Below are 23,423 nucleotides of genomic sequence, written 5' to 3'. Positions count from 1 at the left end.
GCAAGCTGTATGGTTTTATTATTTATTACCGAAAGGATTCTTTGCGATCATAGGTTTGGAGATTGCTGGGATTCCAGGTCCAAACTTGTTTTCAGCAATGACACGGAAGATGTACTCTTTGCCTTCAAGCAGTTTTGGTACTGGGTATCTGCATCCTCTCAAGGTTGTTGTGACGGTTGTCCATCCAATTTCAACCTTGGAGTTGTCTTTCTTCTCCAGCGTGTAGTTTAGGATTTCACTGCCACCATCATCAAGAGGTGGGTCCCACTTGCAGATGACAGAGTTCTTTCTGACCTCCTCATATCTTACGTTAACAGGAGGCCCAGGGGTGTCTGTCAATCACAAAATGAAAAATGTATTCTCAAATAGCAGCTATGCATAATAATTTAATAACTAAGAAATAATAATATGCAACAACAAAATAAATTCAAATGAAATAGAATAAATTATGTCTTACCAAGGACATTGACCTCGCAGGTTGCAGTGCAAATTCCATGATCATTCTCCACTCTGATGGAGAACACTCCATAGTCTGATCTGACGGAGTCTTTGATGATGATGAAAGATTCACCCTTCCTGGAGCTGTTGATCGTGAGACGCTGCTGGAGGGGTAGGTGGTCTGGCTCCTCAGGCTCCTTGACTTCCTCCTCTGGGGCCTTCTCTTCTTTCTTGGCCTCTTCGGCCTTTGCCTCACCGGGTTCCTTCTCTTTGGCCTCGGCAGCTGGTTTTTCTTTAGCCTCTGCAGCTTCCTTGTCCTTGGCCTCCGGCTCCTTCTTCTCTTCACCCTCCTTGGCTACAGGGGCATCTTCCTTAGCCTCTTTTGCTTCCTTGGCTTCCTCCTTTTCCTTCTTCTTCTTGACAACTGGCTTCTCTGGGCGCTCCTGCGGGGTCTCGGGCCTAAGGACCAGATCATTCCTCATCCAGGTGATTGTTGGGTATGGGGCACCAGAGATGCAGGCATCCAGTCTGATCTCATAGCCTCTCTTGACCTGCAGGCCAGATTGGAGACTTCCACTGAGGAAGACCTTTGGTGATTCTATGAATAACAAAAACAAACACGGGGTGATTCATTTTTTCCAAAAGTGCAGTAAAATGTAAGGGAAAAGTTGATGCAATGACAATTTAAACTCACTACCTCATTTTACAATAGTATGTGTAATTATATTTTAATTAAACAAGGCCACTAAAGCAAAAGTGATGTTGCATCACATAACAGTAACCCAAGATAACCATGTTCAGCTTACAATGTGTATCTTGGAAATGGTACAAATTAATCTGTTTAGTGTCTTTGGCATCCTTAGAGTGGTGTCTGAAATCATACAGTATTTTAATTGACGTGTTTACATTATGCTAACAGCATACTATGTGTATTTTGGAAATAGTATAGATTTTTCTATTACGTGTTTTGGCAATCAAATATATAAGATAATACTACTACTACCACTACTACTACTACTAATACTACTACTACTAATAATAATAATAATAATAATAATACTGATGTTTTACACATACCGACAGAGTCAGATGCTTTCACCATTGGATTTTTCTATTAAGTGTTTTGGCAATCATATATATAAGATAATACTACTACTACTACTACTACTACTACTACTACTACTACTAATAATAATAATAATAATAATACTGATGTTTTACACATACCGACAGAGTCAGATGCTTTCACCATTGGAGTGCTGCGTGATGGGTCGCTGATTCCAGCAGCATTCTCAGCCATCACACGGAACTGGTACTGCTTTCCTTCCTTCAGACCTTTCACTGTGTAGGACAGCACTGGCACCAGGAAGTCATTGCATCTCTCAAACTTCTCTTCACCCTTCATCATCTTCTCCAGAATGTAACCCATGATCTTGCAGCCACCATCATACATGGGTGGCTTCCAGGTCAGGGTAACAGTGTGAGCAGTTGGATTGTGGGTCTCAACATCAAGAGGTGGATCTGGACGCTCTGTAAAATATTTAATATAAAATTGAGTTAGATTTATCAATCATATTTGGCAGAAAGACTATTCATGTTAATGCAAGTATTTTAGTTTTTACTCACGCTTCTGATCCTCAGCAATCACAGGGTTTTTGAGCTCAAGGTACTCTCCTCCACCAATCTTGTTCACTGCCTTGACACGGAAATAGTACTCTCCATGGGGGATCAAATCCTTAACGGGCCAGCTGACTTTGTTTTCGCCGGACATGACATTAGTATAGGTTCTCCTTCCTGCCTCTCTGCGCTGTAGGACGTAGTGAAGAATGGGGCTGCCTCCATCATAGTTTGGAGGATCCCAGGATATCTTGCAGGTGTTCTTAGTGATTTCACTGGCCACAATCTCCTTGCATGGTCCAGGAAGACCTATTCAGAGAGGAATTGACATAAATAAATTGGACACAGCACTGATATGATAATCTGACACTGAAATAAAAAATGTGGAATTCAATTCTTACCAATGACTTTAACACTGATTGTTCCGCTTGTGGTGCCAAGGCTATTCTCCAGGGTGACCTTGTACTGCCCAGCATCTGCATGAAGGCAGCTGGGAATCTCCAGGTGACAGGCTGTGTATTCAGTCCTGAAACTGATCCTCTCATCAGCCTTCATTTCACTGCCGTCTTTGTGCCAGATCACTTTAGGTGATGGCACAGCTTTGAATTTAATTGGAATATGCATCTTCTCGCCCTCCACAACAACCATGTCCTGACTTGCCAACTCCATTGTTGGGTTGCCTGTAGGAGAGAGACAAAGAAATCCTTTTTTACTGTGCTCAAAATAAGGACTGGAGATTAAACTGTTTTTATGATATGACATTTATAGCAGTATCCCAAGAAAATAATTAAAGTTTATACTTAATGGTAATAATAAAAGTACACTTACAGTCAGCGTCTTTGGCGTAGATTTTATCAGAAATGTCAGAGGGCTCGCTGACACCGACGGAGTTCACAGCGCGCACTCTCACGATGTATGCCTTCTCAGGAACAATGCCCTCCTCTGGTCCTGCGGTGAACTTCAGCTCCTTGACCTGACGGGAGTTCACTCTCATCCATTTCTCAGTTCCGGCCTCACAGAGCTCAATGTGATAGCCAGAGACTGGGCATCCTCCATGCCTCTCTGGAGGTTTCCAGGCGAAAGAGATGTGGTCTCTTGCGGCTTCGGTGATTTGAAGTTCCTGAGGAGGAGATGGTGGGCCTTGGGAAGAAAAATAATTAATTTATTGACATGTCTCTCAAATAGACATTAATGGCTGGTCACGAACCCATTATTCTTATGATATCAGTACATTTACATATTGTTTATGTGAAATATAAACACAGAATATTACACTTGACAAACCTGTTGGGTCCTCAATGGTGAGGATCTCAGTGGGTTCACTTGGGTGGCCAACACCAGCCTCGTTCTCAGCACAGACTTGGAATTGAACCTCAGTTCCCTCAATCACATCAGTTACTCTGTACTTGCAGTCAGGGCCAGATGTCTTTCCAGACTTCATCCAGCGAGTGCCGAGTTTCTCTTTTTTCTCAATCTGATATCTAGAATAGTAAGTAAATGGCGACAATATAATGAGTGAACATTAAATACACACATCCCTATATAAGGGGATATATAGGGGCAGCCGTGGCCAACTGGTTAGGGCTTTGGGGCTTGTAACCTCAGGGTGGCCTGTTCAATCCCAGACCAGAAGGAAAAATGTGGGTGGGGAAAGTGGCTCAACACTGCTCCCCCATGCCCACATCCATGGCTGAAGTGCCCTTGAGCAAGGCACCTAAGCCCTCACTGCTCCCCGAGTGTTGCTGTAGCAAGGCAGCTCACTGCTCCGGGTGAGTGTGTGCTTCATTTTACTGTGTGCTCATTGTGTGCCTCACTAATTCACAGATAGGATAGGATACTTGGCCTAGAAACCTGATTTACATTTACATTTTTTACATTTACATAACGGCAAACAATTTCACATAAACTATGAAAATGAAACCTCATCATATTTACCTGGTTATTGGTCTTCCACCATCATTCTGTGGGGCTTCCCATACTAAGTCAACATAACGCTTGGAAATGTCAGTAACAGCCAAAGCATATGGAGGTCCAGGAGTAGCTGTAACAGCAAAAGCAGAACGTGTAAGAATGAAACATAAACACAGATATGAAGTGTAACTTGTGATAAAAACCTGAATAACGTCTTACTAAATGTATCCTTGGCCAGAACGGAGTCTGCAAGTTCACAGTACGCGCTGGGCCCAACTGAGTTCTCAGCAGCGACGCGGAACACGTAGAGGGCCCCGTCGTTCAGAGGAGTGACTGTGTACTTGCACTCCTTGACAGTGGTGTCCACTGCTTGCCAGCCTTTGCGCCTGACGTCTCTCTTTTCCACAATGTAGTTGATGATGGGTGAACCACCGTCCCTCTCAGGGGGCGTCCATTTCAGCTCAGCACTGTTCCTGGTCACATTCACCACCTGAAGCCATCTTGGAGGTGATGGAGGATCTACACAATACAAAATAACAGTCAGTGCATTTAAATTCAACTATAATATAAGATACTTTAATAGTTTAAAAATAGGTTTAAGTGCATATGGTATATGGTATAGCATATAGGATAGAACTAACACATCCCATAAGTTAATTTATATAAATGTATCAAACATAATGTATCAAAAATAATGGTCTATGCCACTCACTTAGTCTCTCCTTGCACAGCACAGGATCACTTGGTTCACTGGGTTCACTTTCTCCTGCTGCATTCACAGCTCTGATACGGAAGGAGTACTCCTGCTTCTCCATCAGACCCTTCAGGAAATGTTCCAGGCTGACAATGCCATCAGCAACACGGACCCACTCATCGGTTCCGCTCTTGAGGAGCTCAATGATGTAGGACTCAATTTTGGCACCACCATCGTGCTCGGGTTTGGTCCACTGAAGGAAAGCAGATGTCTTGGCAACGTCTCTAATGGTGGGTTTACCTGGAGCCCAGGGAGGATCTGAAGGACAATAACAGTAACAAAGTAGATTATGAGAAGGCAAGATTATGTAGTCAGAAAACCCAACCCCAGTAATCCAGTTGTCCAATCTGTATGACATTATGCATTGGCTAGAACATGCAAAAGTGTTATTATTTATTTATAAAGTATATTTATTAATATATTCACAAATGCCATCCATGCTGTGCAAATTTGAAAAGGTACTAATATGTTACCAATTGGATCCTTAATGAGGATCTGGTCTGTCTCTTTGCTTGGTTTGCCAGGTCCAGCAAGATTTTCAGCCAAGACACGGAACTTATACTTCTTTCTTGTAGGCAACCCCTTCACTCTGTTTTGTGTATAAACAAAATGTTCCATTAATCATCTGTAATACCAAACAAAGAAAGATTTTGAAAAGATATTTGTAAAGATGACTATAGTGCAGAAATGTAAAAACTGTACCTGAATGTGGTATCCCTGATGGGAAGCTTGTTGCATCTGATCCATTTGTCAGCATCTGGTTCAAACCTCTCCACCCAGTATCCAGTAATGGGGCTACCACCATCCTCATCAGGCTCGTACCATGTCAGAGTCACAGCATCCTTTGTAATATCGGAAGGCTCTAATTTGTAGGGAGCACCAGGGGTATCTGAAAGAAAAACACAAAACTCCATTACCTGGGATACTAACTGTTACGATTTAAGATCAAATCAGTTGTAAATTTTGGTGATACGTACCAAAGGAGTATCTGGCAGTAATTGGAGCGTGCTCAGCTGCAGGGCCAACGCCGAACTGATTCTCAGCGAAGACTCTGAAAATGTAATTCTTAAAAGCAACCAGGTCGGTTGCCTTGTATGTGGTCTGTTTAACAGTGGAGGAGAGCTTGTGCCAGATCTCACTTTCTTGTGCTCGTCTCTCCACAATATAATTGGTCACCTTAGAGCCACCATCGTCACGAGGTGGATTCCAGGCCAGGAAGCAAGAATGGTTTGTGATCTCAGAAATATCAAAGGCAGCAGGGGGCCCAGGCTTGTCTGAAAAAAGTAAATATTCAATTTATTTGAACCATTACCACAGTATTTGTTGGCATTTGAAGCCACAGAGGCATTTAGAATAGTTTTTTTTTGTTTGTAAAAATCAAACAGTCTCAAACCTAGAATGTTAACATCAACGGTTGCAGTTGCACGTCCACTGCTGTTGACAGCTTCAATAATGTAAGTAGCTGTGTCTTCCCTTTTGGTTTTGGCAATGGACACCACAGAGTGGCCTGGTTTGGTATCAATGGTGACATTGTCATTCGCCTTCAAGACCTGGTCAGCCTTGCTCCATTTGACCTTTGGCTCTGGTTTTCCAGTAATATCAGCGGGCAGGTCAATCTTTGTTCCAGCCTTGACAGTCAGACCAGTAAGAAGCTTAGCATCCAGGATAATCTCTGGGGCCTCTGCATAAAAACAAAACCACGTTTTTGTAAGACTCAGGAATCTACATTAAACAACGTCCAGGTGATGAATCTACAAATATGTTGTTTACCTTTGGGATCTACTGCCAAAATTTCATCAGTAGGCCTGGATGGTTTGCCAGAACCCAGTTTGTTCAAGGCTCTCACGCGGTATGCGTACCACTGGCCCTCAATTAGTCCAGTCACTTTAAACCTGAGGAAGATTTAAAAATGAATAAACAACGGCAACAAAATAACAACAACAGCAATAATAATAATAATAATAATAATAATAATAATAATAATATCTTGGTAAAGCACCCTTAACAGTTTTTTTTACCTTAATATAACGTCTCCAATCATTTTGATGGCACATAACCTCATAACACTTCTGCCATTGTCTGAGCGGCCCTTTGTAGGCGATTACTGACCTGGCAACTTTCTACTGTAGTTTTGTGTAGGAAACTGCTATGCTACAGGAATTCATACAGAAGATCTTTTTCTACAGACTGCTGTCACTGCATTCCCTCTATATTAAATTGTTATGTTCAAATTGAGTTATGTTCAAACTTTTTTGCAAAAGATGCATATTTAGTTTGTTTATTATTGCGCTTCTCAACTGTAGGGGGACCCCGAGAGCAAATCTTGTTAAGGGTGTCTTTAACTCATTGAGTGCCAAAAACGTAATATTACGTTTTTCCTTCCCATGCGTTGAGTGCCAAAAACGTAATATTACGTTTTTCCTTCCCATGCGTTGAGTGCCAAAAACGTAATATTACGTTTTTACCTTTTTTTTATTACGAAACTAGACACTCTAACACACCTTATATGTGATTTTGGGAACTCTGTAATGAATGGAAATGAAATATATGACGATCGAAAACTCATGAAAACGCACAATCTGGACATTTTATCTGGACATTTAATCTTAAAACTCTGCTTTTGATGGTTGCCGCTTTGGGTTGAATCAGTGACACATGCACGGCAGGTCAAAACCAGGCCATTTTCGTGGGTTTATCACTAGGTGGCAGTCTCGCCAGGTCTCGCTAGGTCACTTCCCGGAAACTTTACAGGCAACACTTCATATTTCATCAAAGACACTACATCTCCATTTCTAGAAATAAAACAGGGATTTTGATGAAAACTAGCCACTGCTTAGCTTGGAATTTCTTAGGAACAGAGGCATGTAGAAATAAACCCACTGAAAGTCTCACCTTTCAAACAAGCCATAATATGTGTCCATAGCTATAACATAGAATACGCTGTGGCTCTACAATCGTCAACAATGATCAAGATTGCTGGCACTCTGGGCCAAAGCTTCCGAAAAACTGCGCGGCATTCAATGAGTTATTAAGATCAAAATATATTCCTCTCTCTGTTCTGGCGATGTGATAATATATTAATATGAGACATGGTGTTCCACTTACTTCATCTCAGGGATGGTTTCACTGCATGGCTCCCACTTGTCAGTGCCACGCTGGCATTTATCAACCATGTAACCTTTGATGGCAGAGCCTCCATCGTACTTCGGCGGCTCCCAGGTCAGGAAGATGCTTGAAGCAGACTTGTCCCTCCACTTGAGGTTCTCAGGAGCATCGGGAGTAGCTACGAATCAAATTAGCCTTTAATTACCTAATTCATTCTCATGCTTCATGAAATAACATACTGATACAGGTCTGAGGCTGACTTTAGGATTGCTATTAATGCTTATTCTAAACTTACTTGCTGGTGAAGAGACATTGATTGGTTCATCAATGTAAGCTGGCTCTCCAGGGCCACACTTGTTGCAGGCAGTTACCCTGAAGAAGTACTCTTTTCCCTCAACAACATCAGTGACAGTGTATTCTTGATCCTGAATACCACTTATGACCTGGTTGGTAGACATAGCCACAATTTTAGCACAGTTTAGTATTGATAGTACTAAAGGTACATTGAATAATCTCACTTCAAAGATCATTGTATTTAATAAATACCTTAACCCAGGTCTTCCTGGAAGCGTCACGCTTCTCAACCTGGTAGCCAGTCAGTGGACTTCCACCATCGTGTTCTGGGGCCTCCCACATGAGGTGCACATGCTTTCTGGTGACCTCTGCCACCTTGAAATCTTTGGGTGCACTTGGAGATGCTGTGAAAACAAACACCAGATAGGTAATGTTATTTTCTCTTCTGGGTATGTTTTAGACTCCAGTTATGAACCTAAACAAATGATTTTTAATGGTGTGATCTTACCAATGACGTTAACGTCAATCTCTCCTGAGACAGAAGAGACATCGTTCTCTAGAGTCAGAGAATATGTTCCTTTGTCTGGACGAATGCTTGGTTTGACCAACAGCTCAGTAAAGGTGCTCTTGGTGACCATAGACACACGCTCATCTGGAGTGAGCTCCTTTTCGCCGAAAGTCCATTTTGCTTTGGGCACAGGGTATCCACTGATGGGCACACGGATTTTGAGAGGGAAGGGAACAATGACCTCCAGGCCATCCTTGAAGCCACTCAGGTCCAGTGTTGGAGCAACTAAACAAATAGATAGATTGTGTTACAACAACGTCAATAAGACGTCATGTGTCATATGAAAATCAAGTGTCCAGTTATTTTGTCTGGATACATACAGTGGGGGTCATCTGCCAGAATTGGTCCAAGTATGTTGGATGGATCTGATGCACCAGCAGCATTCTCAGCAAATACTCTGTAGTTGTAATGCTTTCCATGCTTTAGACCAGACAACTGAAAAGACCAAGAAAGAATTGCTTAAATGATCAGGTCTGTGGAACAAAAGTGTCCCATGTATTTACTGTTAAATTGTTCATCATTCAATTGTTCACATAAATATTTATATATTAATACATGCATATATATATTCAATAGCTCTGAAATTACCTTGTAAACAAGGTCTGGGCAAAGTCTAGCATTGCATCTCAGCCACTTGTCTGAGCCATCCTCGCTTCTTTCAATGATGTAGCCAGTGATCATGCTGCCACCATTACGCAAGGGGGTCTCCCATGTAAGCTGAACAGTCTGCTTGGTCTGATCAGCATAGTTCAAGTTAAGGGGTGGGCTTGGCCTCTCTGTAAAGAACAGAATTTTACATGAATATCAGTTTATAATGCTGGTCACTGTATAAGACTATTTTTTGGGAAATTCTAAACTAGAAAAAAAAAAACACTTTGAGGGAGAACAAATCAACAAACCAATAGGATCCATGATTTTGACTGGGTGTGTGGCAGCGCTTGGCTTGCCAGTTCCAGCTTTGTTCTCAGCTCTGATGCGGAAGATGTACTCTTTATTCTCAATCACGTCATTGATGACTGCGGTGCGATCTTGAGGTTTGGTAACCATGACGGCAGACCATGACACAGCGGTGCGGTCACGGAGCTCAATGATGTAAGCAGTGATCACAGAGCCTCCATCAGACACTGGGGGTTCCCAAGTAAGGGTGGCGCTGAATTTGGTGACATTGCCCACCTCTACATTCTGTGGTGGATCAGGAACATCTACAGGGGCAAACAAAAGCTTAATTAATCTCATACAAGTTAACTTTCTATAAAAAAGAAAGATAAAACTGCATGGTAAATAACGCATGGAGAGAGAATGAGATACTTACCAAATTTGTTCTTGGCTTGAACGGCCTTGTCAGTTTCCACAGTTGGTCCACTTCCCAGCCTGTTACGAGCACACACGCGGAAGAAGTACATGGAGTCTTTCTGCAGGCCTGTCACAGTGTACTCTGTGCTATCGGCGCGGTCGGTGGCCAGAGTCCAAGTCTTGCGCCTGACGTCGCGTCTCTCCACAACGTAGCCAATGATTTTGCTGCCACCATCACTCTCTGGCTCCTCCCACACAAGGCTGACTTCTCCATCAGCAGTATCAGCCACATTGAGGTTCTTAACAGGTCCGGGGATATCTAAAGGAAATACCATTATATGTAGCATTATGCTACCACCGAGGCTACTTGTTCATTAAACATGACATAATTAAATGACACTTTGAACCAGATTAGCATACCGATTACTGTCAGGTTGATGAAGGCCTCTCCTTGTCCATGCTTGTTCTTGATGGTCACCTTGTATCTGCCCTGATCAGACTTCTTTGGATCCTTCAGTCTGTACTCTGTCTTGTCAGCAGATGTATGAACATTATCTCTTGGCAAACTGGTGCTCTCGTAGAACCATTCTGTATCAGCCTTGGGGTAAGCACTGAAGGGAACTCCCATGACGAACGGCTTTCCAGCATCTGTCACAAGGTCCTGGTCCAAAGTCTTGATCTTGGGCACAGCTTCAGACAGGCAAGTAAAATAAGTCAATACATTTCTCAATGATGTTTGATGTACATGGATATGTCAAAGAACTCTCAGGTATTGTGACTTACCAGCCAGCTCCAGCTTGGCTCTGGCATCCTTGTCCTTGGCAATGACTCTATACTCTCCCTGGTCACGAGGTCTGATTTCACAGACTTGGAGTCGGTGAACTTTGCCTTCGCTCACCATCTGGTACTTGTCACCCTGGACAATGGTCATGTTGTTCCTCAACCATTTGACGTCCACCCTGTCTTTGTTCAGCTCAACCTCGTAGAGGACATCAGAGCCAGGAGGCTCGAATACATCTTGAGGCGGTCTGATAATCTCAACAGGGATCTCTGTAGAGGTAAATGTATAAGGAATGGTTGAGCAAACATATAGTGTGTACATGTATAATGATTCATATACACATTCACAGTAATATTAGTTGCTTTAAGGCCTTACCCTCAACAAAGAGTCTAGCCCTGGATTTCCTGTCTTCCACACCACATGCATATTCACATTCATCATCTGGTCTGCATTCTTTGATGCAGAGTTTGCAAATCTTGCCATCTTTCTCCATTCGGTATCTTGAAAAGATAACAAAAAATAATTTCACACATTTGCTTTTGCATGCCATTAAATATCAACATGGCAAAGTTGAAAGAAAGACCGAAATGCTCACCTAGGTCCTTCTCTGATTTCACGTCCATTTCTGTACCATTTCACCTCAGCCTTTTCCTTGGTCAGTTCACAAGTAAACTCAGCGTCTTCAAACTCTATGATAGTTTGGTCTTTGAGCTGCACGCCAAAGTCAGTTGGTGCTTCGCTGATGATCAGCTCAGCAGAGCACTTGTCGGCTCCTGCAATGACTTTGTACTCTCCCTCGTCTTTGAGGTTGCAGTCTTTGATTGTCAAGGTGTGTTTGTCTTTGTCCACTCTGTACACAATACGCTTGTTGAATGTTATCTCCTGACCCCCCTTCATCCACTTCAGTGTCACGTTTGGTCTGTTCACCTTGCATTGGAAGGCGATCGTTCTCTTCTCCTGTGTTTCACAGTCCTCAATAGGTACAATGATTCTAAGGTCCTCCTCTGTGAAAAGACAGTTACAAGAGTCAATGTTTTCCGTATGCACTTCCTGGATAAACATATTACTGTAACTAAAAAAGTGTCTCTACCAATCATTACCTTGTACTGTAAGCTGGGCAGAACACTTGACCTGTTCCCCACGGCTATTTGTCAGCATAATGGTGTAACTGCCATCATCTGACTTCTGGGACTCTTTGATTCTCAATGAGAACACGTTATCTTTCTGGGTCATAATGAACTTGCTGCTTTCAAACATTGTCTCGTCATTTTTAAGCCATTTTGCTTTGGCCTCTTCAGTATTCACCTCGCAGTTAAGAACAGTCTCCTGTCCCTCTCCTGTTTCGGTGTCTTTGAGTGGCGTAATTATCTTAAGTTTCTCTGTAGGAAAAAGGTTATAGCAGTTTATTTTTTATACACAATACATTTCAATCCTATTAGCTGGAGGAGCAAAGAATATGTATTACTGTGTGCCATAGTGAATGATATTATATTTTACTATCACCATATCCTTTACATACTGTAGCATTTTATAGTATGTCAGATACATGTGAACTACCTACCGATAACTGTCAGTTCAGCGGATGCTCTGACACTGCCGATGTGTGCAATGTAGCCACCTTCATCATGTCTATCACAGTTCTTCACAATAAGAACTCGTTTTTTGCCGTCAGCACGAATTTCGTATTTGTCATCAGATGTAAGCTCCTTGTCACCTTTATGCCATTTGACCTCAAAGGTATCTTTGGAGACTGAACACACAAACTCAGCCTTGTTTCCTTCGATAACTTCCTGGTTCTGAGGTCTGGCAATAAACTCAGCAGCCATTTCTAGAAAAACAAACACGGGTGATTTAGTAATAAAATATGAACAAATTAATGCATGTTCTCATGCCTTCATCATTCAATCTCACCTCTAAATTCTTATTTCTGAAGTGCGAAGGGTGTAAATTTAAACATAAACATTGTACATAATGAATACATTAATGTAAAAGTTACCGTTAATCTTCAGGTTGCCTGTGGTTTTTGTATTTGGAAGTCTGCATTCATACTCTCCAGCATCACCCATGCGGAGATCCTGAATAATAAGGATCCTCTTCCGGCCATCCTGGATGCACTCGTATTTGGCTCCCTCTTGCAGCTCCTCGTCACCCTTGTACCAAGTGACCTCTGCACTGGCCTTGGATACTTCACAGATCAATTTCACACTGTCTGTTTCAGTTCCTTCAAAGTTGGCCAGATTCTTTGTGAATCTAGCTTCCTCCTCTGTGGGAAAGATTTAGAACAGGGATAAGTCGCACATTTCACAGACCATTAGATAGTTAAGCGTGAATTACTTTTAAGAGAACTCACCGACAACGGTCAGCATGCCGGAGCTCTTGGAGGTCTTTGCGTCACATTCGTATTCTGCTTCATCATCAAATACGGCCTTGTGAATGACCAGAATACGCTTAACACCTTTAGCAATTATCTCATACTTTTTGCCTTTACGGATCTCACAGCCATCCCTCAGCCAGCGGACCTATGAAAAACATATGTAGATTAGCATTTTTGACTATTTGTAGTATTCATGAAAAAAGGTCAATGAAGTGCTTTTAGAAGACTGCTAGAGGAGAGGGTAGCACCTTTGCGTTTTCTCTGGATACTTCGCATTCAAACTGTGCTGTTTCCTTCTCTTTGACCTCAACATCATGGAGTGGCGTAGAGAACTCAACATGTGGAGCTGCAAACACATCAGTTTAGCGTTAATGATGACTGACCCCCTCATTTGTAGTGTGTGAAATACTTTTTTGGTTTTGTTTTGACACTTACGCTCAACGTTCAGGAAAGCTGACGTCTTGAAATGTTTGGCATCACAGGTATATGTCTTTGAGTCATCGATTGCGCAATCGTGAATAAGAAGTTTTCTTACACGGCCATCGGCAACCATGTCATACTTCTTGGTCTTGCGGATCTCCTGTCCATCTCTGTACCATGTTACCTCCGCGTTTTCCCTGGAAACTTCACACTCTAGTGTAGCAGTGGCCTCCTCCTCAACTGTCTGGTCCTCCAGAGGTTTAGTGAACTCAGCTGGGGCCTCTGGATATGCATAGGATTAAAATATTAGCGCTTCACTTTTTATCTTTCTGAGACTGTGCATTACGATAATTTAAAAAAAAAAACTTTACTTAATATACAAAAACTCACGATTTTTACAAGCTAATTCATGCTAATGCATGGAATTCATATGTTCTTATAGAGTAACATTTTCACAGACTCATCATATGAGATTCATATGTTTTTTTTAACCTTTAATCTTAACATTGTTTTTTTAACCTTTAATCTTAACATTGTTTAAATAACTATTTAAACTATTTTGCTGTACTATGTTCAGGAGCAATGTCATTGGCTGTAAAGCTGTTTATATTCAAATTTTATTGAAAATGCTCAAACCAGATCAAGTAAAATAATGCATAGCCAGTTCAACTACAAGTGGTAAATAAATCTTCAATCATGCCATTGCTGAAAAGTGCATGGGCTGTTTGGCATACTAGCACTACATGTTCTGTTACTTTTCAACAACAAATTCCCAAAACAAAATAACGCCCATTTGCACCACACAGTACAACTGAAAACGGCAGCCTACCATTCACTTTGAGGTTGGCTTGTGTCTCGAAGTCCTTAGCAGTGAGTTTTACTTCCCCGGCCTCTGTCAGCTTAACATCCCTAATACTCAGCGTGTGCACTCTCCCTTCTGCCCTGGTGACAACCTGTGCAAATCAAATGCATTGATAAATCAAACTCTCTCTCACTCCACTGTCAGCTGTGCAGGGCGAGAGTGAGAGAGCGGGGGCTATTTTACTCCCAGCAACAGACACAAGCAGCTGAAGGCCAGAAACAGAGCTGGAGAAGTGCTCAGTTTCACACCTCTGCCTGCTGCCTACATAAGGCACGGGCTGGTTGCTTAACATGTGGTTATATGTTATGGAACAGGCCTCCTCCTAAAGCCTGCAGTATAGGCCTACTTGAGTGAATACATGCTCAACACAATGAATGAATGTATATTAGAATTACTGTATACTTAGTTAAATGCATATATTATTTCAAAAAATATATTTGCTTTAGGAAGTTGATAATATTCTTGAACATTAATTTCACATTAGTTTCACACCTCTGCCTGCTGCCTACATAAGCCACGGACTAGTTGGTTAACATGTTAAATGTTAGGGAACAGGCCTCATCCTAAAGTGTGTAGGCCTACTTGTGTGAATACATGCTCAACACTGAATTAATGTACATTAGAATGCAGTTATACTACTAAGTTATATGCATATATTCCTACAATACATTATTTTTCAGGAAGTATATATTCCTGAACATGAATCAGAGTGCATGTTCAGGAAACACAACTACACAAAAAATGTAATGATGTCACATGGAAATTCTTTTCTAATGGAATGGTGGCAGTAGTTCACAGTTACACAAGGACGCAATTGCCATGTGTATTCAATATGTTCAATATGCTATTATTTCAACCTCACAAATATCTTATATGTCATGTAAAACATGCTGGCACTTGTCTTTTACTCTAAGCATACCACAAATCTTAACTCTACCCTAAATGTAAATATGGTAACAACAAGCACTTTTGATGTAACAACAATCAATTCTGAAACAGATTTTGACAGCAAAACAGCAAAATCAAATCTAGTTAAAGGTTCATAGCTCATTTTGAATTATAGATGATCAGAGTCAAACTGTTGTGTTCCCTATGTACAGTCTGGCATCATAACAAGGCCTCAATCTAAGATCACACTGACTGCTCAGATCCAATCTCACTGAATCAAACATACTTGGCAAAATGTCAATCATCACAGTCATAAAACAGCCATCAACATAAACAAACCACGCATACTGCACATTCCCGTAGCAAATAATGACACAATAACAACACATGTATATATTACACAAATTATACTGCGCAAACACCAGCAAAATAAATCTAACAGAGTCCGTTTTTTTTACTCAACAGATTGCAAAAACCATATGTGACATTTTCACACAGCTTGCGACACTTCTAAACTACAGTATATCTGTCAAATTGGCGGTCCTGCCACCTGCCATTGGACATACACACTTGAAGCAGTTAAAAATAACCAGAGGAACGCTTGCAGAGCAGAATAGCCCTCTCCGTTATCTCAAAACCCGGATCAAATGCTCAACTGGAATCCTGATCTTCACAGGTCCTTATATGCAGAAAGCTTGGGAGTGATTTATGCAAGTAAAAAACGAAATAATTAGTTGCTTAACTTAAAGTTAGAACTTGTTTGTTTAAAGTAAGTTGTTTAAACAAGCCCTTCCTTGCTCATGCCACTGAAAAACAACAACAATGTTGACAGAACATGCAAGTACTCTGTGCACCTGCTAAGGCAGAGGGGAGGGCATCAATCTTTGATAGGAACTAATCACAATTAATGAACCTTCAGAAATTCAATAAAAAATGAAAAGCTATCATAAATATTTCTAAAACCACATGTCAATATTCCAGTGAACACTGATCTTGACACCACGTCTGCAGCTGATATAAACTTTGAACTTACCCTGTCGCTTGGTTCCAGCTTGGTACCCCCAAGGAGCCATTCCACAGTTATGCCCTCATAGGAGAGTTCACAGTCAAAGGTGGCAGTCTCTCCAGCAGTGACTGTAACATCCTTCAGAGGCCTCATGAGGCCTATCACCCGTGCTTTGGATTGAGGAGAAGACATTGTTAGTCAACCCCAATTCCTGAGAGACACCGGTAAATCCTTAACTGCAAATCCACATTTCGCTGTCCGGCTGACAACAGGCCACTGCTCTAGAGCCCGTAAGCCTCCAGGACAAGTGGGGATTCTGTCGCAGGGGGACTTGTCATTGGGGGGGCCTCCTTCATTTGCATATTGAGTTTCCTTAAGATGTATATGGTCAGCAAAAAAACGTCAGTGGTGGGAGGCAAGTTGAACCTCTGCCAATCACTGCCGGAGCCACGCTAGATAAGGCATGTAGCTTCTAAAATAGCCACAACACCGGATTGGCCGTCAACCAACCCCCTGCCAAGTTACCCAGGTTGGCAATCTGTTGCCGTCAATCAACCCTCTGGAATTTTCCAAGAAAAGGAGAATGTCGGGGTCGGTGTTACCCAATTTAAAAAAAAGTGCTGACATCATAGGGATGACTTAACTTTCATAACAGTTCATCCATGTTTTGTAAGGGAGGCATTTTACAACAAAATGTATGGTCCGCTCAGGCATTTTAGAAATTAAAAGTATGCCAACCTTAAATCCCCCTAATAAACAACTCATAAAAACACTTTCAACACCTACTTAAAATGGAAACCCATTTGGCAGAGTATTGTTTGATTGAACAGATACCATAGTAACAGTACCTTCATAGCTGAAAAGTAATGTTTGATACTAATGATAGATTGATACTAATGATAATTAGCCTGACGAGCCAGACCCACATTAAAATGTAGGGTCTGGGCACTCACCGTTTGCAGTGCTCAGTCCGAGGGGCGGGATAATCAGTTGTCTTTCAAATTCCCTCTGCACGCAATAGGACAGCGGCAGCGCTATGAGTCCCATGTGTTTCCCACCAGCGGAGCTAGTTGGCTAGTTCAAACGTTTACCAACTTAATAAAAGCTTAACTCGTGTCACACTGTTCGCCAGCAGCAACATCCATTTTATTTGTTTTCAAGTAGCAGGGAATTCAAGCCAAACCGTTGCAACTCTGCCATCAATCACTATGTAAAGCCCACCTAACGACTCTATACACGATTTCATTGGCCTGATTAAGTTTCGATTTCTGGAGCTCACAAGCCAACGGAGAGTTGCTAGACTAGCCCTGGCAGCAAATGTAATTTAGCCTAGATTTCTAGGCTAAATGATAATGGTCATAGAAAGAAAATAGGTCTTCGTGCTGGGAGACTTAATCCTTTGTGAATGCAGAGTGTCTTACAATGTGTGTTATGTGGTTCTCACCTTTAACTCTCAGCTGGGCATTGGACTTGGCGTTTGCAGCATGGAAGTCGATTGCTCCAGCCATATCCTTGCGCACGTTGTAGAGGATCAGTATGTGCTTGGTTCCCTCTTCCTTAATCTCAACGTCCTAAAGGTGAAATGGGATACTGTAGCTGATCTCCATATGACTAACTTGATTTTTAATTACATATAAGGACCTCTTGCTTTTATTAGCTTGAATCTTTCCAATACGTAGATACATTCTGGCTGCAGCATAGCAAGTGATACAAAACAACTTACAAGGCCTAAATTAGTAAGTACATCTAAGAAAACAATTCTAGTAACCTTGAATGATGTTGTGATTTACCAGAGGATAAATTTCAGGGGATAAATTAACAGCCCACTTGCCAGCTTTTACAAGCTAAAAATATGTGCATTCATAAATTAAGTAAGAGGAGCTGTCCTTGCCCAACTGATAAAATGTCCTCTCTACGATGCCATTGATTGGCTAATACATGTGTCATAGAAAATACTATTCTTGTAATCGACATGTTTGAATGTCCACAGATTCTCATTTTATATAATGTTGCAAGACACTTACAGGAGATGAGTGAAGGGTCTCTCCCAATAGCTTCCATTTCCCATGAACATCTTCCTCAGAGATCTCAGTCTCAAATCGGGCAGTTTCTGTCTCAATTACTTCAACACTGTACAGGGGGCGTACAACCTTGATGTCACGTTCTGTGAAGACAGACGTATTTCGAGAAAGGCATCAAGTTAGGTCAGTGTGACATAATGTGTACTTTGTAGAGACTGACAAATTGTGCGCGTGAAGCCCATACCTTCAATGTTCAATTTAGCGGTAGTTTTGTCAGAACCACAGTCACAGGTGTATTCACCAGTGTTGGTCTTCTCAGCTATCTTTAATGTAAGAGTGCGCGTCTTTCCATCGGATTTGATCTGGACATTCTTGGAGGGGGTAAGCTCCTTGCCATCATGGAACCATTTCACCTCAGCATGGGACTTGCTCACTTCACAGTGCAGGATAACTTCATCCTTCTCAACAGCTGTGTAGTCATGAAGCTTAGTCGTAAAGTAAGGATCTCCCTCTAAAAGATCAGTAGAAAGGAAAAATATTAATCCCAGCAACAAAATATATTCTGAAAAGGAGCCAGTGTTTTTCCAAACAGGAGAAAAAAAAACACACGAAGACAAGTTAAGGAAGAATATAACATTATTATATAGTTCTAGACTCAAAGGGAAAGGCAATGACTTATAGGGAAAGGCACACATTTTCTGTTGTTTTGCATTTATAGCCTGTCAATTTATACAGCACTGTTGCTGGTCATTAGTATTGCACTACTTTCAGGTCCATCAAACTCAATGTTGTGACTGGTTGAATTTTCAATATAGTGTTACATTTATGATCACTATAATTTGTTGCATTATTATTATTATTATTGTCATTGTTGACCTTTGTGCCCATAGATTACTATTAAAGATATTATTTTACAATTTTAAACATTTCATTATGTTATGTTTGTGTGTATGGGGAGAACTTCCCTCATTTACAATTTTAAACATTTCATGACGTTACTCAGCATGTTTGTGTGTATGGGGAGAACTTCCCAAAATGGGAGTGGAATTAATAGTCCATGCCCATCGACTTCCATGGGTCATGGAGAAAATATTGAAATGCTTTTTATTGAACTTCATTTTAAGCAAAAGAGTGAATGTCAGAAAACACAACACCGGGCTTTATGTAGTAAACAGTGGAGCACATAGGCATATAAAGATGATTGCTGGCTTTGTGGTCCAGCAGTTTCCTTGACACAGACTGGCACTGGTCCGCAGTCCATAGTTTGAGAAACGCTGACCTAAGGAATATCTAACATATTCACCCAGAACAGTGAGCATGGCCTCTGAGGTCTTTCCGAGAGCCTCTGCTTTAATCAGGGAAGTGTCATCAATGGACACTTCCTTGAAGGAGAGGGTGTGGACTTTGCCATCATCTGACATGTGCACCAATTTGCTGGGGTGCAGGCGCTTGTCATTCTTGTACCATGTGACCTGTACATTGTCATGCGAAAGTTCAACTTTGAACTCCGCAGTCTCGCGCTCCTTCACGGTCACATCCTTAATGGGCTTGACAAATTCAAGACGAATGCCTGAAAAAAGGAACAAATATGATCAAACTGAAAACATGATCCTCAATCCTAATCCTTAACCCTAAACCTGATTTTCTGTCTGGAACATCTACTCAACCTACCTTCAATGATAAGTTTGCCTGACGTTCTGTTGTCCTCTGCCTCAAAGGCATACTTGGCCTCATCACTATAGCCAGCCGCCTTCACCACTAGAGTGTGCCTTTTCCCATCTTGAATGATCTCAAACTTGTCATCATTCTCAAGCTCCTGAGTTCCTTTGAGCCAGCGGAAAGTTTTGGGCTCTCTGGACACCTCCAACTCAAACCTCGCCTCATCTTTCTCATACACATGCACGTCACTCAAAGGTGTAATGAAAGTCACCGGAATCTCTGGAATCAGCAAGGATGTAGAATGGATTGGCATGATTCACACCTTAAAATGTATAAAGTCTTAAATCTGAAAAGTGATTGAATATTACGGATGATAACGGGATTACCTTTTACTTTCAGAATTGCTGTGCATTTGGCATTTGCTCCATGGAAGGTTAACTCCCCGGATTGGGGAACTTTGCAGTTATACAGTATTAAGGTGTGCTTTGCTCCATCCTCAATAATTTCAACATCCTGGATGCGCAAGAAAAATAATATAAAAATGTAAATAATAACTCTATCAACATCAGTTGCCCCAACTATCCACAAACAAGATGGCAGAGTTTAATCAGCGGTTCTATTACTCACTAAATACAAAGTCTTGCTGCTAGTAATTAAATTCAGGGTTCCCACCTATTTCCCAACTATTAAATCCTTTCAGGGACCCTTAATGAAATTTCCACGCAGAACGAGTACTTGAGTACGTTATTCAACAAACTGGGCCTAATTAATTAATTCTAATTAATTAATGAAAATTAAATAACACTTTTCATTCCTTCGCTAATAGGCTAATTAGGCTACATCAATTCAAATGGGAACTTTTTAATACTGCAGATATTATTACTTAACATTATCCATAGAACAGTACAATAACATAAGTCATTTTGCTACACCTAGATATAACAAAATGAAAAGACTTTCCCAAAACTTTCAAGAAATTAGAGAGACAATCCAGGCCTGGCCTAGTATTCTAAAATCCCAGTTGTCAATGACTATGGGAACGCTGTAGATTAAGGTCTTGACTGGCAATACACTTAGACACTGATAGGAATGAAACTGTCTGATCTACCATAAAAATAACAATGCTCTTTCTATACTTACAGCTGAAGGAGTAAGGACTTCTCCATTCAGTTTCCACTGGCCATGTACATCATCCTCAGAGAGCTCAACCTCAAAACGGGCTGTCTCTCCATCAAAGAGATCAACACCATACATGGGCTTAACCACTTTGATGTCACGTGCTGCCAATAAAAGGTATGTTCCGTTAAAACAAATCCATGCTTAAAGACACTATGGAGTGCTCATGAGATATGAGCCATGTTGTCTTTGGCTTTTCGTCGGTTTTTGTGAAGTGGTATATGTCCATACCCATATACCAAAGTCCAGGCAAAGAGCGGAAGAGACATTGGTGTGCTTTTACATCACCAATATAAAAACAAGAGAAATAGTGTAGCTTCTGTCCTCTTTGCATTTTCCTTTCCTTTTTTTTAGATCATTTGTTTTTGGCCTTGGAATAAAGTAGTAGGCAAGATGCACTAATAATCATCTCAGAAAATCAGAAGAAAAATTATCTATATAAAAATTAACAACTATTTTCTTTTTATGGGAAAAGGGAATATGAATGCTGATATCACATTACAGGGAACAGGCAATCCCCATCATGGGTGTGCTTCCCAAAAAGCATTATTGAGCAACTATCATAGTTAAATGGGCTCTACACGGTTGCTACAGTGGTTGCACAACCCCACGTTGCTCAATATTTTCCTGAGATAGCTATAGAGACTTCCTCCAAGGGTAGATAAAATCTTCAATCTCAGGTATTTAATTGCATATTATTTCAAGGATTGAAGCATCAGTGATATGAGCTGATAGTGATCTGAGTATTTTATAGGAATGGCCTATGAATGAATTCCCTTTATGGAAATGCAAAGAGGACACAAGTAAACACTAGAACACACAAAGATCATAAAGACAACAAAAATGATATAGGCGTATGCATTAAAAAAAGAAGTGACAATGTCAACATAACGTAGGATGTGACATTTGAGTAGAAGAGGCATTCAAGTGGGGACACCATACTGGGTGGTTGCAGATGCAGAAATGGTGATTTATTCCATGTTAATACACGCAGTGAGGGGTGCATGTCTTGGCTGAAACAAGAGAAATCCTCAAGGTCTTTTTGGTTGCACCAAGTGAAGTTAAGATCATCCATGCCATGAAAGTGGACCTTGCCTTAGAGAAATGGTGGAAGCAGTGTATTCCCAATGACTGTAGCACTTATGTAATGGAACTCATTTATCTAAACAGACTACTTTCTTCAAGCTTTAGAGTCTGTAAACTATAGTGTGATACATTTGGCATGTATAACTGGTAAAAAATGAAAAAACAGCCTTTATCTTCAACAGTGTCCAGTAAATGGATGTGGGATTGTTACTGTGGCGATATTAAAAATTACTTTAATGTGATCTCAAAAACCAGTAGTAATGGGAAACCTGTTTGCATTCCACTATGTCTCAAAGACAGTCCAAAACACATGGCATTTTTGTGGTTCCAAAAGGTTGTTTTCTGTGCACAGCAGAGTGAAAACAGAAGGCTGTGCAGCTCAGTCAACACTGGAGTGCTTCTGGTATAAAGATCCGGGACGGTTAACAGGGAGGGATCTGCACACTGCTGAAAGTGCCTACCTTCGATATTGAGATTAGCCAAGGTCTTGTCAGTTTTGCAGTCACACACGTATTGACCTTTATCTTTGTCTCCCACTCTCTTAATTGTCAGTATCCGTCGTTTCTCTTCAGTCTTTATTGTCACCATCTTTGAGGCCTTGATTTCTGCCTCATTATGAAACCATCTCACTGGGACATCTTTGTTCAACTCACAGTCCAGGACAACCTCATCCTTTTCAACTGCTGTATAATCTTGCAATTTTACGACGAAGCGTGCTTCGCCCTCTGGAACATAAAAGTCATAAGGTTTAGAGAGGGAAGACTGTATCCATCTCTGTCTGCAGGAGAGCAAAGCAATTCAGGAATGAAATTGCCACGGAGCAAGATTAAATCTAGCACTACACACACATTGAGGAAAAAAAATAGGAAATACACACAGCAGTAAGCAACAGAGCGGGAGTGTTAGGAAGAATGTAAAAAAAAAAACATGGTAAAAAACAAAAAAAACGAAAGGTTACGTATGACCGTTAAGTTTGAGTTTGTGGATATTCTTCTAGCCGCTGTTTGGCATATATCATGTCAAGTGACCTCTTTTATTTTTAATATGTGTTTTCATTCCATCAACATGGATTAACACCATTCTGCGTGGATGGAATTTAGTTTCGTTTTTGGACCATGAAATGGGCACATTCACATGAGAAAGTATCATTTATTTCATGCATTAGAGATG

The 23,423-nt window shown here is 41.1% G+C and overlaps 1 protein-coding gene across 1 annotated transcript in view; it reads right to left on the bottom strand.

The window, feature by feature from the left end:
- Window positions 1-23,423, bottom strand: part of ttn.2 (titin, tandem duplicate 2) — a 177,615-nt gene that overhangs the window by 69,001 nt on the left and 85,191 nt on the right. Inside the window, exons 109-151 of the mRNA XM_076264287.1 lie at window positions 22,715-22,978; window positions 21,132-21,271; window positions 20,378-20,504; window positions 20,004-20,270; window positions 19,636-19,902; window positions 18,577-18,843; window positions 18,336-18,475; window positions 17,756-17,882; window positions 16,339-16,481; window positions 14,385-14,508; window positions 13,571-13,837; window positions 13,384-13,481; window positions 13,112-13,280; window positions 12,758-13,024; window positions 12,323-12,589; window positions 11,862-12,140; window positions 11,357-11,765; window positions 11,137-11,261; window positions 10,764-11,030; window positions 10,401-10,670; window positions 10,000-10,299; window positions 9,587-9,889; window positions 9,276-9,463; window positions 9,008-9,122; window positions 8,628-8,912; window positions 8,372-8,523; window positions 8,121-8,268; window positions 7,826-8,003; window positions 6,491-6,612; window positions 6,114-6,401; window positions 5,698-5,994; window positions 5,423-5,609; window positions 5,194-5,309; window positions 4,679-4,978; window positions 4,186-4,485; window positions 3,991-4,096; window positions 3,340-3,536; window positions 2,884-3,195; window positions 2,457-2,735; window positions 2,065-2,364; window positions 1,666-1,968; window positions 458-1,036; window positions 30-332 (exon numbers count right to left, since the gene is read on the bottom strand). Coding sequence (XP_076120402.1) covers window positions 30-332; window positions 458-1,036; window positions 1,666-1,968; window positions 2,065-2,364; window positions 2,457-2,735; window positions 2,884-3,195; window positions 3,340-3,536; window positions 3,991-4,096; window positions 4,186-4,485; window positions 4,679-4,978; window positions 5,194-5,309; window positions 5,423-5,609; window positions 5,698-5,994; window positions 6,114-6,401; window positions 6,491-6,612; window positions 7,826-8,003; window positions 8,121-8,268; window positions 8,372-8,523; window positions 8,628-8,912; window positions 9,008-9,122; window positions 9,276-9,463; window positions 9,587-9,889; window positions 10,000-10,299; window positions 10,401-10,670; window positions 10,764-11,030; window positions 11,137-11,261; window positions 11,357-11,765; window positions 11,862-12,140; window positions 12,323-12,589; window positions 12,758-13,024; window positions 13,112-13,280; window positions 13,384-13,481; window positions 13,571-13,837; window positions 14,385-14,508; window positions 16,339-16,481; window positions 17,756-17,882; window positions 18,336-18,475; window positions 18,577-18,843; window positions 19,636-19,902; window positions 20,004-20,270; window positions 20,378-20,504; window positions 21,132-21,271; window positions 22,715-22,978 — 9,942 coding nt within the window. The remainder of the gene's footprint in view (window positions 1-29; window positions 333-457; window positions 1,037-1,665; window positions 1,969-2,064; window positions 2,365-2,456; window positions 2,736-2,883; window positions 3,196-3,339; window positions 3,537-3,990; window positions 4,097-4,185; window positions 4,486-4,678; window positions 4,979-5,193; window positions 5,310-5,422; window positions 5,610-5,697; window positions 5,995-6,113; window positions 6,402-6,490; window positions 6,613-7,825; window positions 8,004-8,120; window positions 8,269-8,371; window positions 8,524-8,627; window positions 8,913-9,007; window positions 9,123-9,275; window positions 9,464-9,586; window positions 9,890-9,999; window positions 10,300-10,400; window positions 10,671-10,763; window positions 11,031-11,136; window positions 11,262-11,356; window positions 11,766-11,861; window positions 12,141-12,322; window positions 12,590-12,757; window positions 13,025-13,111; window positions 13,281-13,383; window positions 13,482-13,570; window positions 13,838-14,384; window positions 14,509-16,338; window positions 16,482-17,755; window positions 17,883-18,335; window positions 18,476-18,576; window positions 18,844-19,635; window positions 19,903-20,003; window positions 20,271-20,377; window positions 20,505-21,131; window positions 21,272-22,714; window positions 22,979-23,423) is intronic.

This window comes from Alosa pseudoharengus, unplaced genomic scaffold (genome assembly GCF_046254945.1).
Source record: "Alosa pseudoharengus isolate Yale_2024_CS ecotype anadromous, Long Island Sound unplaced genomic scaffold, YU_APseudo_1.1 YU_APseudo_1.1_scf_3, whole genome shotgun sequence".
Lineage (NCBI taxonomy): Eukaryota > Metazoa > Chordata > Actinopteri > Clupeiformes > Clupeidae > Alosa > Alosa pseudoharengus.
This window is presented reverse-complemented; position numbering and strand designations above follow the sequence as displayed.